The following is a 22,281-nucleotide window of genomic DNA, read 5'->3' on the forward strand; positions in this document are numbered from 1 at the left end:
GTTGTTTAATACCTGTGAAATTAGCTGCAAAGACACACAGATTCAGGATCTAATTCTCAACTGATTTACTCCAGCATAGCTTTGTTGATTCCAGTAGCATTGCTATTGCTTTATCATTGTGTAAACAGTATCAAAAAGTCAGATGTCCTTTTTCAGGAATCAGTCCTGCCGACCTTGAAACCCATGGCACTTCTGCTGTAGGTCTGAGTCCCTACGTGGGCAAAATCCCAGTGGTCCACTTCTGTCTTACTGATCCACTTTTGCTAATGAATAGCACTGGCTTCAGTGGACTTGTATCAAATGTATACAAGTGTTAGGTAGACCTTGCCTATATAGGACTTTTTGCCCCATTAAGTCATCTTGGTATGGTGGAAAGCTCCTTTAGCACTCTGAAGCCATACTCTCTCAGTGGTATTCACAAGTCATGGTGTAGCCTAGGCTCATTTGAGTAATCTTGATTACGGGAGGTAAATTTTCTTGTAATTGCACACAGTTTCTTCTGCTGCTGCTCGATCCTTGCTTTTAAGCATCTCTGATGTCTTATTAATGATAAAAACTGGATTTGCAGTCTACTTCTGCTCTTGGGCAGACTCACTGAAAGACAGATGCTTTGGGTTTTTCATTTGTCTCCTTTGATAAGAGAGTTAGAGCTAGTTTTTAAGAGGGGTGCACCTTTCCCAGGCAGGGAGAGTATTTGGCACCTTATGGAGAGCTGACTCTGTGTCTCTCTAGGAGGTTGCCTTTCCTTGTAAGAGAAGAGAACCATTTCTAGTTCAGGGTTTGCTCTTTCATGGGGTGCTGGCACACAGAAAGCTTGATTTTTGCCAGGTACTGAGTGCCTTCTGCAAGGTATTGAGTGCCCTCCTATCCTTTGCAGCCAAAAAGGAGTTGATTGCTCTTGGCATCAGGCAAATCTGGACCCAGAAGACCGCAGGTAGTATTTACCAATTATTTATGTGCTTTCGCATGCCAGACGTTGTCTGAATTGATTTCCCTAGCATACAAGAGATTTCAGGCGTTAATGACACTTGCCTGCCACTAAAACCATTATTTTATTCTTTTTAAAATAATAATACAATAATAAGCATGACATTTATTGCATTGCCATGGGGAAATTAAAACCCCCCCAGATTAACTACAGTCCAAGTAACTATTAGCTCTTTAGAGCCATTGCAAATGTGTGAGTTATATACCCTGAATGAGCACCATATGCCAATTTATTGTGGCACAGTGAGTCACAGGATACATTGTGGAAAGCAATAATTGCTTGGCATGCATTGTAACGTTCAGTAGGGTTTTTTCTTTGGTTTCTTAAGGGAATATGTTTTTACTCTGACAATAAAATGAGTATCGTCTGATATGCTGCTATCAGGGACTGTTGCTTATTTTGTACTTAACCTGGAGCTTACCCATTTGTCACTCACCACACACACCCTCTGTATCTTTTTCTTTCCAATTGCTTGTGTTATATGTGTGCAGTATCAGAATATGAAGATTGAGCCTTCCATTCGGTATTGTCTTGTGATTTTGTGTTAATCCTCCTCTCCCTTTTCCTCCTTGTCTTCTTTCTTTGTTCGATAGGGAAATTCAGATTGGTTATAAGGAAAAAATGTTCACCCTGAGCGAAGTGAAGCAGTGGGATGGGTTGCACAGAGATTGTACAGTCTCCACTCTTGGAGGTTTTCAGAGCTTGATCAGATAAGGCCATCAGCAACCCAGTCTGATTTTGATGTTGGCCCTTCTGTGAGCAAGAGGCTGGGCTACATGACCTCCAGAAGTCCCTTCTAACCTAAATTATTTTATGGTTCAGTTTAATACCCAGTTCCTGTTCTGATTCAGCCATGGTGCTGTGCGTGTCACTAACTCCTCACTCCCTGTTGGAGTCACTCTCATTCATACCAGCATAGAACAGGAGTGACCTCCTGAAGGTCAGTGAAGTTACAGTGCTTTTTACTCATATGGGATCAAAATCAAGATGTAAATGGAAGCATCAGATGAGATTACTAGGTGAAATCTGGGTATCTCTGAAATTAGTTGGAATTTTTACCAGGATTTCATTTGAGATCTCTTCAAATCTTCATTAAGTGCCAATTGAAGTTATCAGTTGAAGAGTTTGATGCATAATTATATCAAGACAATAAGTATTTAAAAAGTAAAGATCACCTTTTTTTCCCTTCAGGTTACAAACTCCATTCTCTAGCAGCCTTGAAGATAGCTTTGGGGTATTTAGGATTTAGCGAGTCACCAATTGCCCTCGCTCTGCCATTACGTGCTGGTTTCCTCATGCGGCTGTAACCACGTGAGGGAGTTAATGCTGCACAGAGCATCTGCTCCTCAGCTAAACGCCTTCCCAGCCCTGCAGCTGTCTGCCAAAGAGCTTTGGACGTGCAGGGGGGCATCTGCGAGCTCTATCGGGTAGCAAATTTTCATGGTTTGGCCCATATGCTAGCCAAAAACCTCCCTTTGTCAGAATAATGTTATTTTAATTATGCCGAAACAAAGCAAAACCACACTCAAATTCACCATATCAGTCTAGGGAATTTTCAACGATGATCTAGCTATTATAGAAAAAAAAAAAAAAAAAGAAACTCCCTTGCTAGGAAAAAGAAACATGGGAATAGTTTTATAGGGTTGGTCTTTAAAGTCTGCCAAGATAAGATGATTTTTCTCCATATCTCTCCTTTATCAGCAAGCAGTATATTGCTTATGCAAACACCGTATTTCCCATCAGGGTCTGTCAAAAGTAAAGTTTACAAATGGGGCTACCATAGTGGATTGAGGAAAGACTAAATATGAGCAACCAAAAGCCTTTGTTTCCCCTTTTTATGCAAGGCAGAATTCTAAAATCAAGATTTAACAGGACAGACTTGCTTTCATATACTTCTTCTAGTGATTGCTGCCCTCCCTTTTCTGGAACCATGTCAGTTCTCTCTCCTCATACAGATCCTCCTTACATGATGTAGAAGGTTGCTCTTTCAAATGTGAAAAAGCTGTTGTGCCATGTTAGAGGGAATATAGTAGCAGAAGATACTGTTGCTTAGGAGGGTTGAAGGTCCCTTCTCCTCCATTCTTCCTGCAGTACACAAGGTATAGATGACAAGTCAAATTTAATAAACAGATAATATTCACATGAGGAATTTAAAGCAATACATCTGACTTTGAATCACCTAGGTTTCTCCTTCTGCAAAACTATCAGAAGTTCATGTAGCTCTTGTACGCATGCCACTTCCTTACAAAAATCCAGAAGAGTAAACCAAAGGAAGTTCTCTTGCTTTCTGCCATTAGTTTACATATGGAATGGTTTTATGACTATCTCTCTCAGCTGTTTGTCACGTACCCATCATTTATGGTGGAACTGCAAACAGTTTCCCACCTGCCTGTAATTTTGTACACCCAAAAAACCCCATCATGAAAAACAATTGTAGTTGTGATGAAAGGTTAAAGGTTAATGTGCCACAATGGTGTCTAGTGTAAGCATGTTCGCTTAGATGAAATTGCACTAAGGAAGGTTCTCAACTGTTCAGCTGTGTGAACTGCATCTCTGAACTGGTCAACAGGAGTAGGTTAAGTTTACAGTAGTCAGGCTAGGACTATAAAAGCAACCTGTAATGAAAACCATCAGCTGGCGTTTGTTTGAAAAGGTAAGAGATAGAGAAAAATACTCAGGCTGTTCATATATTGTCATGCTATATTTGGGGATTCTTACCTGCAAAAAAGCAAGTACCTGTACCCTGTGGGGTTGACACTGGTATAAAGGTAGGACTGCAGATACTTGTTTCTTGTATTGGAGTCAGCCTCGCTCTTACAAAATTCCCTTCGGAGACAGCGATTCCAGGGTGAATTAAGTGGGGCTTTTGCCCAAGTAGTGTGTGGGATCAGGGTTTTGTTTGTGCTTGGTGTGTGCTCTGCACTTTGCAGACCATGGTATGCAGAAGTGGTTTATATGTTAGTTTCCTTGGAGAAGTGAAGTATTTGTTCTGGCGCTATTTGATTTTCATATCTCTTGACATAAAAATGAGCGCAGCTCTCCATCTATGAAAGCTGATCTTAGAGGTCTGTGGCAAAAGTGAACTGAAAATACACCTCTGATTGGGAATCAGCGTGAATCATGTGGTATTTAAAAGCATATTGGTTTAGTGGTCAATACCGAAGGTTTTACTTCCAACTCAGACCTTCAAAACAGATGGGTACAAAAATAAATTTTTGATCAAATAATGCCCATTGAGAGGCCTGTAGGACATAGTGGTATGCTTTCTGAAATGCCCTCCAGGAGCACGGTGAGTAGCTCTGGCCAGCCGTGGAAGCTCAGAGGACGGAGCTGCAGCTGGAGACTGAGCCAAGGCTGTTCTGGGATTAAACAAAACATGCCAGTATCCAGCCGTGCAAGCCAGCACCTGGCACCAGCTGCATGAAAGCAAATAAATACCATAGAGTCTACACAGCTTTGCTTTTTTGTGTGTGTAAGTCTACAGTTCACCGACCTGTTTTGCAAAGTTGCGCTCTCTGTGAGCTTGTTCATCAACTTTGCCACTTCTTCTTTTAGCATATCCTCTGCAGAAACCCCCCGCGCTCTGTTTTTCTCTGCCATATCAGTAGTTTCGATTTCATTTCCTGTGTGAAACTTCATATGCTTAAAGTTTCTGTTCAGTTTTTTTCTTGAAGGAAAGAAAACAACAACAGTAAATTAAACCTCAGGGTCCTTAGGAAATCTCTGATGGCTGAAGGCCTGTGAGCAGTGGTGCCTTGGCCGAGCACCGTAGTCACCCGAGTACCGTGGTTCGGCGGCAAGGGTCGTTGGTCCACCTCAGCTCCACATCTTAAAAGTCTACAGCTCATTTCCGTCACTGAATCATATTTTTGCTGATAATTACTGCCAGCATGGAGGAGAAGTCAAGACTGAAATCAAAAGTAGCTCACTCTTATCATTAGGTTTTAGAGCTCATGGCTCTGTCCTCAGGGCTTCGTAACCTTCTCAGACTTTATAGCCCTGTAAGGGGCTAATGCTGCTGATCGTGTGCGTGTAATAGCTGTTTTCGTAGTACAGGTTGGCTGGCCATTTTCCACCCACGGTGCTGTGTTGCACAACTCTTCCTTCCATTAATGTATTCTAGAAAAAAAACCAGGTGTTATGCAGATGGGGCACGGCAACAAAGAAGAAGAAAGGATTGTTCTCCACCGATGGCGGTGGGATCTAGATTTGTGGGAATAAGGTACTATATGACATGTTTAAACAGCTGCCACAGGTGGCATAGAAATCTGTCCTCAGTTATTGTTTAAGATGAATGGATAGAGGCAATAAAAACACAACTTCATCTTTGTGTGGAGGTGGCCTAGGCAGGTATGGCAACAGCCTGCTTACAAAGCTGATCAAAGCCATTAGTGGGTATAGAAAACTCCACTTGTTTTTCCAAAAACATGTAATCTTATATCTGTTTTTTACTTAGTTGGAAAACATACTGAAAAAATACAGTAATCTTCAATTACGAGAAAGCCCTGAACACTAGCTTTGGTAAACTCAGTAAGTTTAAGGCTAAGTTTAGAATCAGTTGAAAAAACAGGTGAGGGTAGAATGATTTAACCCCAAGAAAAAATTACTTTGAAATAATGAATTCATACTTTTTATTGCACATTTGCTTCACTAAATGGCTACTTTATTGTTTCTCTTCCCTGCACTGGGGCACTGCTCTGTTATCATGGCACAGAGATTGCTGTCTGACATTAACATGTGTTGTAATTGCCTTGCAGATGTGTCACATAGAATCAATACGTTATTAATCACATGCAAAAAATTCAATAGGCACAATGCACACCACTGACTATTCAAGTTCATAAGCTTTGTGGGCTTTAAGCCTTTTGTCTTTTTTATAGCAGGATGAGGGACACCTCTCACAGATTTTGATGTGGTTTATTTGTGGCAGTAGAACTAGTTTAACTGACACCAAGACTTGCTAGAGAATTGCAATCCACTCAACGGCAGACCTTCAGAATGGAAAACGAAATATGAAAAAGCTAGTTCCTTTGGTCAAAAGTTGTATAACTGCAGGATACAAGGTGGCTGAAGAGTCAAGGATGTGCACAGCTCATTGAATCTTCTTCGCCAATGCCCATCTGGCTTGGAAAGCCATCATCTTGCCACACCACTTGGATATACCCCTGCATTTTGTAAGGGCCCTCTCTTAAAGAGAAGGCCTCTAGAGGTGGTGTCACCCAGTCAATTAATGTTATTTCACTTTCACAATGGGGGAGCTGGTACAGCAGAGGGAGTATGCAGGGAAGGCAGCAGGGAGGTTGTGCTTCTTTGCAGCCTGTTGACAGTCAGGAGGCTGTTAGCTGGCACACCTGGAGGCATTAAATTAGGTCAGCAGTTGGCTTCACGTGAACAAAACCAAGTGTTAACTGGATGCTCTCCCACACATAATTACCAGTACGGTGTAGAGGGGATAAGCAGTTTCCCTTCATTCTCCCTGCCTCTGTCAACCCTTGCTTTCACGCTCTCCTTCCCTGTGGTCCTCTTTGCAAGAGTTGCCCTTGGGTTTTCTTCTTTGAGGAGGGGACAGAGCAGGAAGAAGCTGGTGTTTCTCTGCTCTCCTGTGCAGGACGCTTGGTTTCTCACTGGGATACAGGAGGCACTGTGCCCACAGAGGATTTCAGTAGGATGGAGTCATAACCAGTGTGATGCAGTGTGCCAGTCCTCTGCTTCGCTGCATCCCATGCTCTTCCTCGCTGACTGCTGCGGGGGCCAGGGCTGCCCTGGGCCATCTCCCTGGGGAATCAGGCTTTTGAGGCTGGGAAGCATCATATTTGCTTCAGCCCCTGTGTTTAGGGTCAGGGTCATGTTCCCTCTGAAATCCATTGGCGTTTGTGGATATTCTTCCTCCTCCTTTCCACCCCACACAACGGGAAAGGAGTTTTTAATTTCCTCCCGTTCTGGGTTTAGTGGTAACTGCTTTGTTCTTTCACATAAATAAGTAGAACAAAATGAGCATCTAGAGTATTACGTGACTGCAGATTTTCTGCTGCTGAAATCTGAGCAAAGATGCAGGATTTTGTAACAGCTCTGTGCTGTGACATGGTACCTATGTGAAGCATTTGAAGAGCATGAATGGAAACACCAGAGAGAAAAAAGCATGTGGGGAAAAAAAGATACCTTTTGTCCAGACCACAACTGATGAAAAAGAAATTGCATTAAGCCCTGGGCTTTCCTTTCAGAATAGACTTCAGCTTTATAAAGGAGTGCATTTTGCTCCTAGAAAATGTTCAGTAGCAGATTTTCCAGTCTATCTTAGAAGACTAAAAAAAGTGTCATAGTGAAAGAAAAGGAAACGATGAAAAAGTGAGAAGGGAGATGGCGAAAGTTGGAGGGAAAACTGAGAAAGAAGAAAGGACAAATGGATAGATGTTTAAATAACTACCCATACGGAGGGAAAAGTAATCAGACAAAGAGGAGTCCATTAAAGACAAAGAGAACAGTGAGATGTAGTTCAGGGAATTTTTAGAGGCATTTTTAAGAAGAAGAGAGGCAATGTGTGCAATAAAGGGAGTGGTATTATTTTTCAGAAAACATAGGTATCTTGTTCAATGAAGCAGAAAGAACTTGGATATGAGTTAAAGACGATAAATGAAGTCAGGTGCTCTTTGGATACTGGTGTGGCCTCAAGGGCTGCCAAACATAAAGGCTTTTTCTTCTGCAGATCAGAAAGAGTTGCACTAAAGCCATAAGTTTGATCAAGGGGCTGTTTATTTTAATCATGTATTGATTGGCTTAACCACACTGCTCTGGGAGGGAGGGAAAGCTGTCAACATCAAGAATTACAGCTTTCAAAGTTCCAAGTAATCCTAGGAAATGAGCCAAACATAATAAATGCAGTTTTATTCGGGACCTGATCCTACTACTGTTGAAATCAATAGCAGCTTTTCCGTTGCTCTCAATGAGAGTGGAAGCTGCTTATTTGAAGAGCAGCTCTGATCCAGCAATAAGGGCAGCTAATTTTGAAATATTAATGAATATGAATATAAAATAATACTAATTTAAAAAGAACCAACCCACAAATAGATTGGCAGATCTAGGAAAGCTCTATTTTTTCAGGGAGGTTGAATTCAATTTCCAAGATACAAAAGAAAAAAAAAGGCAGAAAAATAGGAGACATGGTAATGTCTAAAGAGGCAGAGCTTAAGTAGGGTTAGAAAAATTAACTATAATGTGATAAAGAGATGTCTTTCAAAAGCCATTGAGACAGAAGAGGAGGAGAGAGCACTGAAAAGCTGAAGACATAAGTCTGCACAGGCTGAACTTAGAAAGGGGTCCTTGAGAGCAAAAGTAGTGGTAGTAGACTGCAAAACCAGTCCATAAAGTCAGCACTACAGCCATACAGTCATTCCTCAGGCAGCATTCCCATCAAGGTCAGAGACACTCAGAGTATGTACTTTGCTTTTAGTTTTCTAATGGAAGAAGGAGCTAGAAAACAAATGTTGAGCTATGATTCTAGTCACCAATTCAGTATGTTGAATCCCTATTCAAAGTTTATATGCGTTGACTGCAAAAGAAGTAGCTCCTGTGCTGTGGTTTCTGATCTTCAGACACAAGACAGGGCATGCATTTTAGCATGCGTAAATATTTACAAATACATATCTGTGTGTACAGGCAGACTTTGATTTTCGTGTTTCCATCAGCATTTGGAAAACCATTGTTTTGAAGACTTGATTTTTAAAGAGTATTAAGTGAGGTAGCGTCCACGATGAATTTGTCCTCGGGGCTCCTCCTGGAAGGTGTTACCCTGCATTGGTCACCTGTCTCTGGCTATAAGAAGCTTGGAGTGGATCATTACTGTAACCCCAAAGCAGAAATTGAACAGTGTATTTTCAGATGTGTAATCCATGGGTTGTCTGTCAAAAAAAGTTAGTGGTTCAGCAGTAATGTGAGTTGTGTATGTTCTGACAACCAGCAGGTCCTGTCCACACTGGTGGCCTTCCCCCATCTGCATCTCTCATCGTCTGATTCCTTTGCCCAGTGCCTCCTCCTTCCCCTACCACTCATTTTTTGCATGTTATGAAGGATTACATTTCAATGCCAGTATTTTTTAAAGGGTATGGGTTATCTGAGGTGCAGGCTGTACGTGCAAAGACATGATAGCTGTAACACAGTTGATGGCCCGAGCCGGGTTGGCTGTGAAAGTGTTCTGCTTATGGCTAATCTTTTGGTATTTTCAGCTGTACACCAAAGACTAGTCGGTCACGGGGGACAGCAAGAGAGCTTGGGTTATTGCAGCGGTATTTCACATGAGGAAATTTGTGCACTAGGCGCAAGGGACAGACGCACGATTCTCCTGCAGAGGGAGAGGAGCCCTTGTGGTGCTCCTGGCCGCACCAGGGAGCAGATGCTTGAGAAGCGCAAAGCACCCGTGCTTGCTCCCTCGTTCTATTTTTTCACATTTTACCACCATCAGTTTGACAATCGATAACTTCCTCCTCAGTTAATTAGGGCTTGTACCAATGTACGAGAGAGCAGATCCTGGCCCTGGCCCAGTCTGGATCCTTTCTCCCCTTACTTTTGAATCAGGCTTTAGCTGTTTGGCTGGACTCAGCCTGGTAGCGCACTGTAAACGGCAAGCTTGACTGCTGCTTTTTATTTATCCGTATTAAGTTCATCAGATGAAGCCAGAGCTTCCTGGGGCGACCCGAAGCTTCCTGGAGGGGGTACTCTCACAGGCAGATGTGGCTCCTGGAAGGCAGACGTATGTCTCCGGGAGGCAGACATATGCCTCAGACTTGGATCGCTCCTTTTGGACTATGTGGTCGTAAGAGCATTTTCTTACAATCTATTTCCTTGGGGGAGTCAGATGGACTTAGATCTCGGATACCATCCCCACTAAGTGATACAGTAAAAATAACCTATTATTCTCTGGTTCTGACCTGGGCGGTGACAACATATTGTTTCAGCATCTCTGTCAGACTATTTCCCTTAAGAGCCATTTTAACCTCACCCAGTGGGACATAACTAAAGGAAATGAAACTCGAACCCCATTAAGGAAAAAGACAATGCCTTTCACTAAACAAACTTGATTTTCTTGGCTTTTCTTCGCCAAGGAGAATCGCCCGTACCCCCCACCCTTGCAGCCTTTGTAGACAGTTCCTGTAATTGGGAATGGCTGGGTGGACACCAATGGTTGGCAGCAAAGGGGGATAAATCCGACATCCCTTGAACGTGACACGGGCTGGGACTGCAGTCCCAGGTGGCCGCTTAGCGTCAATTCCTATGGTACTGGTCGACGGTACGTGCCTGCCAGCCACAGCTGCCGGCCGTCGAAACACAGTCGGGATTTTAGCAAGACTAGATAAGAGATACACAGTAAAACTGGGCTGTTACTAATTTTGTGCAGGCGTTGGATAGGTACTGTCCCGTGCCCCACTAGTGAGGGCTGGTGACTTGCAACAAAGTTGTGGTGGTCCATCTCCTGGCACCTGTACGGTGAAACGGCCACCCCAAAAGCATGCGTGACCTTGAGGATTTGTCATCTGTGGGCTAAGGGAAGGATCACAATCCATCTTCACGCTCCAGCTATGGCTGAAACAAAACTTACACTCGGTAATTAGGTTTTCAAGCATGGCCATTAATTTGGGGTGTCTTAAGACAAATTAGAAATCCCTTTTTAAAATGCAGTCCCATGCAGTTACGAAGTAGGAGTCTGAAAAGGCACTGTTTCACACTTTGTGTGCAAGTAATTGGGATAAACCACAGGGCGATCACCTTGTCCCAGGGAAAGTTAGGGTTTACAGAATGCAATCAATTGGTCAGGCTTCCAAAGGCTGGGTAGAACTGAGTGACACCTGGGTCAAAGTAAATCCGCAGGCAAGAAGATTAGAGCTGGCAGAAAAATAAAGAACTCTGTGTCACAAGATAAAAGTAGATTGCAAAAAATTGCAATCCTGGAAGTGTTTTCAGTCTCAGAGGTGGCCAATGGCTGTAGGTCCCCTCATTTTTTTGACATAAAGGTAGCCCGTGTGCTCAGTGTTCTGTTTCGGGGTATTTCCAGTATCAGTCCCCATGGGGAGCAGTTAAGCTCCTATTTCAAACCTTAATCCTGCAGGGATCTATAAATCTACATATCTCTGTGCCATTAAGCAGGTTTATGGCTGTCCCAGCAGTTCACCGAAAAATGTTCTGAAAAACAAGAGCATATCCTAAACACTAGGTGTGAGTTACTCTCTCTTTTGCACACTTTCTTCCTCTGTTGATGAGTGTTTCAATAACCCGTGTGAAGAACAGCTTCCATGAGAGATGGTCCGAATGCCCTCCATTCCTCAGCCCAGAATAGCCTGTTGCCTGATGGTTATGACATTCTCATGCAAGACGAAAGATAGGGATTCAAGCAGTACAAATAGCAAAAGAAAGTGAAATTGGGCTTTCTCCATGCCTGGTTGCTGTTGCAGTGAGAGCAAGACGTCAGCCACCTTGTAGGTACCTCTTTGAAGAAAAGCAGTTGCACCTACTTTTTCTTTTTTTCTCCTGCAAGAGATGACTCCAGGGGATGATGCAGGGTGGTACCTGTTTGGGGCTTGGAGTGAGATGCGGCTATCCCAGGGAGGTTAAGGCTACTGTGAATCCCTCTTGGAGGGATTTCCATTAATCTCCATGCATGATACTAGGAACACAAGTTAGCTATTGTGAATTAATTCCCCAAAGCAACTAGGTGCCTAAAGGCTGTTATAGAGCTGGCCCTACCATTTTTATTCCGTTACTACACTACTTTGTCTCATTCCATGTCTCTAACAGCAACCGATAGGAGATACTGTAGAGGAATATGTGTCCTGCCCTCATACCCCTACAGTGGGTGATGATGATCCATCACCCTGTGATTAACTTTCTCCTTCTATGAGCTCTCTCTGCTGTTGACCAGGAGGTATTGCAGTTGTTCATACCACCTCTGTGCAGTCAGCAGTAGCCTCTTTTAAAAAACAGTAGAAAGTTGTAATGATTAGCATTGTGAAGATTAAAGTCCCTTTTTAGATCATGGCCTGATAGGTGACTGCTGTCGCAATACCTGCTTTGCAAAGGCCACCAATATGTCAGTGGGGCGAATATCGAGCCTGCTGTGGTTTGCGAAAATGTTAGCCTTCTGAAACTTTCCGTGGTGAATGGAAAGATTTACGGGTACAGTGATGCATATCTATCTCAAAGTCATGTTCGGACTAAAAACTTCCTGCAGAGCTAATGTCAACTCGGGTTTCAGGTCACTGCCACAAGCTAAATCAGGTTAGAGATCAAAACCAGCAAGCAGGTATGAGGGAGGATTGCAGCTATCAAATGGGATAATCTGTAGCATGACTTTTTTATGACTGTGCACCCATAATGACATGTACAAGCAGGGAATGGTTTTGGTCTGGAATAAACTTGCTGGTTTGCCTGGTTCTGGTGAAAATTTCACGTGCTTTTCAGTATCAAAACACTATGCAAAAATAACTGGTCAGATCCAGCTAAAGTCACTTGAGTTATGTGGGGAATGAATTGGCCTCTTATGCCTGAGATCTGAGTTAACATAAAAGCTACAAGTTATTCCTAAATTGTTTTCATTAGGAAATCCTCGATAAAAAGGCACTCGTTAGAGTAATTCTTTCTATTATTATTTTTACACAATCAATGATTTTTGAACATCATAAATTATAAAACCAGCTATGATTTAATATACTTTGGGTTTTGTATCGGGTGACTCATGCCACTGACTTTTTAATTAACTAAGGAGCCATCATTCTTGGCAAACTGTTCAATTGCGTAGATGCATATAAGACAATAATTGAATGTAAAGGTTTATTTTTGTCCCTTTATTGATGTCAAGGGAAAACAGTGCAGTTATGAAAATGGAATAAACTGAAAAGATTCCTTCAGTTCCTGCAGGTTGATTAGAACAAATGACTTTCCATTCCAGTTTTTATGAATGTATCGTTTTCTGAAAGCTTTATAATACTTCAGGGAAAGGAAATTGCAAGCAATAAATGATTCAGGATGGTTCAGGTTATTGGGAAATAGAGGAATGGGTTTTATCTGGAAAGGTGAGATTTACTATTCTGCTGTATTTCACTTAAATGTTTGAGAAGGAATCCGATGGAGTGATTTATACCTTATTATGGGCATGGAAACAGCATGAGACACTTGCTTGGTAACACCATTTGCTGATGCCGATGCAGCGTGCAGTCTTTATACACCTTTTGTGTGCAGCCAGCAGGTAGGCAGCGGTGTCAAACCTTTGCTATCCTCTACATTGCATTGGCTGCAGAGAGGTGACGGTAGAGTCCAGGGGTGGTTTGTCTTTCCTGGTCAGTGAAGGCAGCAGATGTATTTTCATATCTCAGCTTGTTAAACAGCACTGTTTTTTATGGAATAAGTTTGGTTAAACAGTTCTTGCAGTATTAGAGAGCTCTAACAGTAGACTGTTTAATAAACCCAGAGTTGTTGTTTTTTTTTTTCTCTGTGTAGAAAGCAGAAATATGGCAACAAAGGAAAAGCTTCAGTGCTTGAAAGATTTCCACAAGGACATCCTCAAACCTTCCCCTGGCAAGAGCCCGGGGACACGGCCTGAGGATGAGGCAGAAGGAAAGCCGCCCCAGCGGGAGAAGTGGGCGAGCAAGATTGACTTTCTGCTGTCTGTGGCTGGTGGATTTATTGGTTTAGGCAATGTCTGGCGGTTTCCGTATCTCTGCTACAAAAATGGCGGAGGTGAGTATTTCTTTATTTCATTCTCACTAATCAATCTGTCTGCCTTATGCTTACTATTTTTCAGTGCCTCCATCCAATTTTTAAAAAGAATATTGACACACCTGTTTTCTGCCACCTTCACCAATCTTCAGGAGAGATTGCTTTATTACTTAATAGTTTTTGTTAAAATTTAATTTGGGAAAAACAACAGCAATTTAAAATTTTATACTACTGAACCTTTTCTGCTCTTTTACTTCTGCTACAACTGAGTCTGAGTTTTAACCAAAAGATATGGTATTGATATAGACCAGTAGGATTTCAGACCAGTGGATTTCAGACTAAGAGCATGCTGAGCCACATGAAACTGTTGTGTGCCTAATCCCATTGTTATTGCAGATTTTCACTTTAAAAAGGTAATAAAATGCCCTTTCCAGCTGTATATACCCATTCCCTTGCAGAGAATATGAGCAAAAATACCCCAGAATAAGATCCTTGTATACTGATATTAAAATATCAGATATGTTTCTTTGTATATATATGTGCCTGCTACCACTTTTTAGATGATCTTGTGTAAGTGCACTCACTTCATCTCAATTTTTTACTATATTTTCTCAACAGGTGCATTTCTTATACCTTATTTCATTTTCCTGTTTGGGGGAGGTCTTCCCGTGTTTTTCCTGGAGGTGGTGCTAGGACAGTATACCTCTGAAGGTGGAATCACATGCTGGGAAAAGATCTGCCCTATTTTCACTGGTTAGTACATCTTGTTGTGCTTTACTGCTTAAAGACACCTCTGTAAACCATATGCAGCAACACTATTCCCCTCATGTCCATTAATTCAGCTATTTGCTGTAGTAATTGAGGGTATGATACTGGTTCCTGGAAAGGTAGAAGTCAGAGAGTCTGAAGGACAAAGTAAAGTATTGATTCTGATGCTATCATCTTGTTAACTGGCAGAACTGCCGATAAGCAAGAAAGAAATTGCATATTATGTGTTAAAAAGGCAATTGCACGTTTTGTTCACAGGTATCGGAGAACGTGCTGTTTTGGAAGGCTAGGTGGCCTTAGTGAAAGCATCTTCAAAATAGTATTCTGGTCTGGAAATCAAAATCCCTCTGCCATGTGAAAGCTTATCATTGGTATCATCCCTCTGTTACTGATACAGCCAAAACCTGGACAGCATTTTTTGGTAGGGTTCAGGAACAGGACTTTTGTCATAATGGGGCAGGTCCTGGCAAACAGGCCTGTTGGTCTGATGTTACTGAAGGGCCTTTGCCAGCAAATGAAGAATCACTCACCGCTCACAGGAATTATACAAATGCTGCTCTGGAAGTTAACTAGAATGAAAAATGAAAGACAGGTTAGAAAAATACTGAGGATGTTTATCTTGTGTATAGATAACCCTTTACAGCCAGACAGCACAGGAAAAATCGTTTGGAATAATTACACTAAACAGAGCGGCACTCCTCAAATCCCATTTGGAAAGAGTGGGGACTTCATGCTGACGTGTCTCTAGCTCTGCCACCATTGCTGTTCCAGGCATCTTTCTCCCCTTATGTCACCCCAAGCAGAAGTGAGGGCTTTTTCTGTGGCTCACACTCCCACCTAATACTCAGAATGCTGCTGAAGTTGATGTAATTGTGCTGCTTTAGCTCCATTTTCTTCCTCCCCCTCCCACTTTTATGAAGCCTTTTTTTGAGGAGGAGGAGGAGGAAAGTATGTTCCGTGTTTAAATAGCAATCTCCCAGGCACCCATAATGAGAAACTGTAGCTCTAGTAATATGACTAGGTGTATATCCTGAATGAAATGCAGCTGTGCAGAATAAATAGCACTTGCTCTCCTTGTTTTCACCTGGCATAAAAATAATCTCTGGTGGTAAAGACTCCTGCTGCAATAAGGTTTGAAACTGTAAAATATGAGGCAGGTATCCCAGGTGCTGGGGTAGCCATCAGAGTGAAGTTAAAGGGAACCTCATAGGCTTTTCGTCTTCTTGTAAGAGACTGCTCTAAGTTTTTAAAGGAAAACTCTTTTTTTCCCTGTTATTCCTACATGGCAAACGTTGTAAGCTTTTTGGAGCTAAAGGTTTTTCAATTAAGGGGACTTTTCAGAGTCCTTTCATTTTGTATTTAAAAAAATAGTACTGCTTCTGACTTAAGACACAGTATGAATCTGCTGGTGGAGCTAAACTGCCGAGCGAGGAGAGAGATACCAGACTCAGGAGAACAGTTGTGGTATTTAATTAAAGCCGCCACCGGAACAGCATTCCGCCACCTCCTGAAGTTGTGTGGGACTCGCCCTTATCTGCCCATGACCCTGCTTTTAAAAACAAACAGGGAACATTTTTTATCATCAAATATTGATAGCAGAGTTAAACATTGATCTAATTAACCATAACAGCTACAAATATCATGCTTCCTTTGCACAAGTGAAATTGGGGCAGAAACAGCAGCTTTCTACTGATAGCTTTGGAATTTTCCTTTTTAACTCATTCAAGAACTCTCTTCTTTCTTTTGCACATAGTCTGAGCCAAGCCAGTCGATAAGTATGAGTGGTGCAGGGGCTGCCCAGCTGAGCTGCCTCCAAGGAAGCTGGCTTGAGGGACAGCGTGGTGAGAATGATGTTGCCCAAGTAGGTACCTAAGTTGTGAGATGGCGTAGCTCCCAAATAAGCAAAGTGTGATGTCTTGATTTCCCTTTAATAAAACTTGAAATAGCCTGGTTAGTGTTAAATCGCGTAGATGTCCTGCAGACCTCCCCTCCGATGTCAGCAAACCACAGCCAGAAACTCAATCCTGAGTGCCCATGCTAGTCAGAGGTGGTGGCAGGTCGGTGCTTATGTGTGATCAGGATGAGCTGAGCTTCCAAGAGCGGTGTGGTAGAGAGGGATACAAGCCCTCAACACAGTGGAATAGCACCAGCTTCACGAGATCACAAGCCCCCCTAGCAAAAAACAGCTGTCACGTCTGCACGTATTTCTTTTCTCTCCCCCTCTCGCCAGGAATTGGTTATGCTTCCATAGTGATTGTGTCCCTTCTGAATGTGTACTACATAGTCATCCTGGCCTGGGGACTCTACTACCTGTTCCAGTCGTTCCAGAGCGTCCTGCCGTGGGCGCACTGCCACCAGAAGTGGAACACGCCGACCTGCGTGGAAGACACTCTCAGGAAGAACAAAACGCTGTGGATATCACTGAATGCCACTAACTTCACCTCTCCTGTCACGGAGTTTTGGGAGTAAGTACCCCCTCTTCATGGTGCTTTTAGGGAGCTTCAGTGGCATGCCAGAGGTCTGGCCTGAGATTTTATGGAAGCCCCATGGGGAATGTTAGATAGGAAAAGAAAATTACTCTGGATGTCAGTTGTTTGACCGGTATTTGCCAGTGGTTCTCACCCATCCTGAGACAGACTGGTCAGTCTGGGAGCAGTGGAGGAAGGCATTAGATGTATAACTGCATTCATCCTAGAGAGTACAGGGAGCCCTAAAAACCCAGTGTAATGTCTAGTTTGGAAGAAAACTTGTTTCCTTCTTGGTTGGGACTCTCTAAATGCAGCATGAGAACAGAAACAAATCACTTCAGATGCCCTGATAGCAGAGATTTACAATGGAAACAGTGACAAATCACCCCCGTTGTGGTTGCATTTCCTTCTTCCCCAGCTGTTAGTATCTGCAGTAGACTTTGTGAAGCTATAACATCTCTTATCAGTCTGACAATGAAGCAAGGCATTGACCTCACCAATAAAACTGACAGAGGTGGTGAACGTTGTCCTGTACTATAGGTTTCTCAGGTCATCTGTGTTACCTCATTTTTCTCTGTAGTCTCTGAGGAGACTGTGTTTTGCCAGATGCCTGGATTTCATCAGGCCTAAGCTTCTTATTCCCATTTCTCTCTTATTTTTCAAGTTTTAAATTATATTGCATAGCCTGATTTCTGAACGGGCATGACCTCAGACCTCTGTGTGTTTATATAGGCATCAAAACATAGCAGCAGAGGAAGACACCTGTAGGGAAACTTAAATCCAAAGGATCTACAAATAGCTTCGGAAGAAATTTTTTTTCTTGGCTTGCTCAGATGGTCAATTAAGAGTAGAATTAGTTTCTGACCCAGCTTGGCTTTTTCACCATGTTTAAAGTCCAGTTTGGTCCCTAATCAACTTGTACCTACTTCTTTATTTTTAAAAAGAGGCGTTAGCCAATAGCCCCAGCAGGAATGATGTTCATGCTGAAGATATTTGGCATGCGTTAGGTTTAGAAAAAAATACTGTTATGAACTGTGCTAAAATTTGTAACGCAAGAGCCAAAATACAAAGGGCAGATTGGATTTTGGATGAGCAGTTTCTCAAGAGGCACTGGTGACCACCGGTGTGAGAGACGGGGTGCAGGCTGTAAGGGCAGTCATCTGCACTGTGCCATGAGCACTGCGTTTCCATGCTGAGCGACAGATACTTTCCCAGGTGACTTCCTCCCTTGTAAATATGGAGGGAGTTGGAAAAGGTTTGTTAAATGATACCTTTGGATATTTTAGGAGAACTTAGAGGCAAGTTGCAGTAGTAGAGAAAGCCACTCTCACTCCTTTGGACTCTCCCACAATGACTTTGGGACTGAGGCCCTTGCATCCAAATGAGTGGCTGGCTTGGTAGGATGTCCAAAGGTCCCCTCAAGGCCTCCCTAAGAAGCACGGGTCCACAGCGCTGCCCCTAAAATAGAGTTACTCTCCCAGGACTTCAAAAGTACTGTGTTAATCTTCAATTTTGTGCAGAGATTTTCCTCACAGGTCCTCTTGTACCTGGGGCAGCCATGAGCTTAGCAGCCTCCTGATGTGGCCATGGGGTTGTCCTGCTGCTCCAGAAGCTTATACTCCTGTAAGACACAGATTTATGGGCCAGGTTGTCTCCCTGGGGCCCCAGGTGGCATGTCCACTTCAGGAGACTGAAGATACCATTGCAGAAGGAAACAGGGCTGGGAGTTGGAAAACAGGTTGTAAAAGAAAGAGCGAGGGCTCCAGGACCTCAGGGGACACCAGAGCTTTCCGTGGGTAATGACACAGCAGGTACGCGTGAAGGGCCTTATGGCAGGGCAGCGTGTCTCTGGGTTGGGGGAACGAAGTCCCCATGAGAGCACGTTAGGGGTGGAGCTTTTAGTTAAGTTTCCTCTAAAAGAAACCAAGTTTCTGTCCTCAAAACTCCCCTGCAAGCTGAACCAAATCCTCCTGTAGACACAGCCTAACAGCTGTAGGCAGGCTGGAGGTGCCCGAGGCTGGAGGACAAGTCCTCGATCCTCACAGCGCTCTCCCCTTCCCTTTGTCTTGCCCTCGCTATTTCTGTAGCACAGCCGGAGCAAAGGTTGCTCAGCGATTAGTGCTCCTGGAGGCAGCTCTCCTTGCACTTTGCAGCCACTTTAACTTTTGTTCTCAAATAACAGTTTTAAACATCGTGAACTGAACGCTTCCCTGGAGTCATGCTAGGGAGGAGTTTGGCTCTGTAATCCTACTAATACAGACATACTGTCCATAGCTCACTGTTTCATCATGAGCAAAACTGCCCTTAACAGAGCAAGCTGCTTTGGGACTCATGGCACTTACAGAAGTATTAAAAATAGCTGTTCTGTCTGCATAAACAACTATTGGAGTCTTAAAGCAAGGACAGAGATCACGCAGCACTGTTGTAATTAAAGTAGCATAGCTTTTACATGGTGCAAGCATTTAGTACCCCCAGATTTTCCCCAGCCATGCTACTATTCTTTATAGTTCTGAAATTAAAAATAATTTTAAGAACTTTCAGGTACTTTGCCATCATAGACAATGCCAGCTGCCAGCCAGCCAGCTACCCACATTGAAAGGACAGGTCAATAAATAGTCTCTAACTGAAGATATCCATCTGCTTTGTGGCACAACTAATTCCAATTTAATTCAGGGGTTTGTGAGTATTTGGTTTCTGAAACCCAATGCCATTTATATTGTGGGACATTTATGTACTGTCCTCATCAGTATTGCTTTGTAAAACTAATGCTGCCCAGATATAATTGACCACGTTGATGCATTAACCTCTTCGTGTTGAATAACACGTGTCCTTCTCAGCCTGGCTGGATGTATAGTACAGCCTGACATTTCAGTTCATTTGAATTAATGTTCTGTGCAAATCACATGCTTGCTTGAACAGCAATAAAAGGGGGTTAAGCAAATCTGGCTTTGTATCAGGAGACTTACCTCTTGGTATCACATGCTTCAGGTCTTATTTCTGAAGATTTTATTTTAAAGTCCAAAACCTTAAAGGCTTACACATGTATTAATACATAAGGGATAAGTGTTATGGGGTAATTATGGTTGAACAAAACCTCTGATTGTCTGGTGCTGGCCAAGTGTTTATAAATATTTGGTAATCAGCAGACTTTAGTCATCCAAATCCCAAGAAAGACCATCACATGCTAATGGCATGTAATCCCAAAGGGAGCGACACAAAAACTAAATAAAATCTAGGGCAGCTGTCTCTGCCTTTGGGGGCAAACTGGAGGGTTTTAAAAAATGTTTCATATTCTCCTTCTAATAGTCTTGTGGTACAACTGCTTCAGTGTTAGTTATTCTTGTCAATCCAACATGAAAGGGTGCTTCACCTTTCCTGGTACGAAAGGTCCTGTCTGCCTTCACTTGATTAACGAGCTGGAATATCCTTCAAGGATTGCATAACTCTCCTCATTTTATTTTTGTTTATGTTCTAGAGCCAGTTACGACTCCTATCACATTTCCATATTGCACATCACTAGAACATATTAGTGTATGAACAAGGTTCAAGAACTCATGTTTACAAGAAACTCGGCCTCAGCCTGTTGTCCCATTGATTATATGTGAGTGACAGTTAATGACAGCATCAAGACTATAAATTAGAATTAGTAACAACTTCATGCATAAATCGCGTGAAGTTAGTTGAGTGGACTTGGCTGAATCTAAGCAGTGGGTTATGTAACAAAATTGAAGAGCTATTAGCATAGCCCGGCTTGTGCTCCTTCCTGAACTTGAATTTTCGGGGTATCGCAAATCCAGGTTGAGTGCTTCTGCTGCAAAAAATATGTTGGGTTAGATTTCATGAAACAATTTTTAACGCTGAGGCTCCCCTGGTAATTCTGAGCAGATTCCTTGAGGTAGTCGGTCTTTGTGAGACGAGATAACCCAGGACAGAGAAAGCCAGCACAGCACTTAGTGCGCTTGCTGCCTCACCATAGAAAAGCAACGTATCTGGCTCTCAGTAACCCACTGGGGTGCCCTTCAAAAAAGCTTGAAAGGATTACTGGGGCAAACTCTAGGTGAGACGACCACTTGCTTTTAGTTCCCTAGTAAAAAGCAAAGAAGTCTTAGCTGAATGTATTAAGAGAGCTCCCTATTCCAAAACGCATTTGAAGTTAATTATTCATGCCTTCCTTAGAGCTAGCTCTATAGGTTGCCTTTTTAATATGAACTGCCCCTTAGATTGGAAAATTGCCATTTATTTGTAAAAAAGCCACAGAAGGGCTTCGTCATCTTATAAATGTATTTTCTTCTTTTGTATATGCACAGCAGGTTTTTCCCTGATTTCTTTAGGCTCAGGTGAACCAGGACTGCAACTTTATGCCAAATATTCATTACAGAGGGGTTTCTCGTAACTGTTGAATAGCTGTGCTGATTAGGGCAGACTTACCCTGTCTGGTGCCATTAGTCCTTTTCCATAACAAAATACACACACGTTCAGAGACAATAAAGCATTTGGTGTGAGAACACATTCACACAGGTAATCCAAGTGAATTTGGCAAACAGAGATGCAAAAACAGATGGGTGAGAGTTTGAGTCCTATTAAACTAGTTGATCCAGGGTTTTTTCCCAAAAACTAATTGCAAATTTTCCATCAGTGACTTCATTCGCTATTATTTCCATGGTAATAGGAAAAAAAAAAAAGTTTAATTAATTCAGGGGAAAAACAAACCACAGTGGTTTGTCTTGTACTGGATCCACACGCAAAACTGCGCACGCCACACTTGTGGGCCTTGACCCTGGTACAGCACCCCAGACTGCTGTTGTCTCTGCTCTCCATGACTTAGGTGAAGGAAAAGTGGCTGATTTTTATAGCTGTCTGAAAATCAAATTTAATTACAATTTATTAGGTAGCAAGTTCATTTCTCTAGTCTTAGGGCAAGGCATTTCTGTTGTAATTGAGGTCAAACTGCTGCTTGATGTAAAAAAACCTTGCAGAAACTCGTCAGAGTGTAGTAGGTTCATTTGCAGAGGAGCTTTAGCTAAGTAAACAGTAAGAAACAGTTTGTTCTTTCATACATATTTGACAAATGAAGTAAGTATCAGGTATGACAAGGTCTGTCCAGTGTGTGAGGACAATGCATGTTGCATGAAATTAAAAATAATAGTTTTAAATCAGTATTTAACAATGACCCATGGCAATTCCAAAAGAGAGAAGCCTTAATGAATTTTTCCCCTCAGGAACAGAGTATTTTGGTGCTCAGATGTTGCTCCCTTAAGACCCAGCTTAGGAATTTCTTTTTATTTATTAACCTAAGTGACAGAATAAAGTTTACCAAATATCTGGAGTTAGCTAAACAAGATCCTGGTGGCGGCGGTG

General features: G+C 42.5%; 1 protein-coding gene across 9 annotated transcripts in view; it reads left to right on the top strand.

Moving 5' to 3' along the window:
- The window catches only part of SLC6A6 (solute carrier family 6 member 6), a 57,864-nt gene that overhangs the window by 10,888 nt on the left and 24,695 nt on the right, over window positions 1-22,281 (top strand). For 5 of the 9 annotated variants that reach the window (XM_041118703.1, XM_030043969.2, XM_030043970.2 and 2 more), the window contains 3 exons: window positions 13,469-13,708; window positions 14,306-14,440; window positions 16,686-16,920. In XM_041118703.1, coding sequence (XP_040974637.1) covers window positions 13,480-13,708; window positions 14,306-14,440; window positions 16,686-16,920 — 599 coding nt within the window. In that variant the 5' untranslated portion in view covers window positions 13,469-13,479. Of the gene's footprint in view, window positions 1-877; window positions 935-13,468; window positions 13,709-14,305; window positions 14,441-16,685; window positions 16,921-22,281 lie in introns of all 9 variants that reach the window. The other 4 variants (XM_041118701.1, XM_030043968.2, XM_030043966.2 and 1 more) reach the window with 1 other exon arrangement.

The sequence above is a fragment of the Aquila chrysaetos genome, chromosome 20 (assembly GCF_900496995.4).
Source record: "Aquila chrysaetos chrysaetos chromosome 20, bAquChr1.4, whole genome shotgun sequence".
Classification (NCBI taxonomy): Eukaryota; Metazoa; Chordata; class Aves; order Accipitriformes; family Accipitridae; genus Aquila; species Aquila chrysaetos.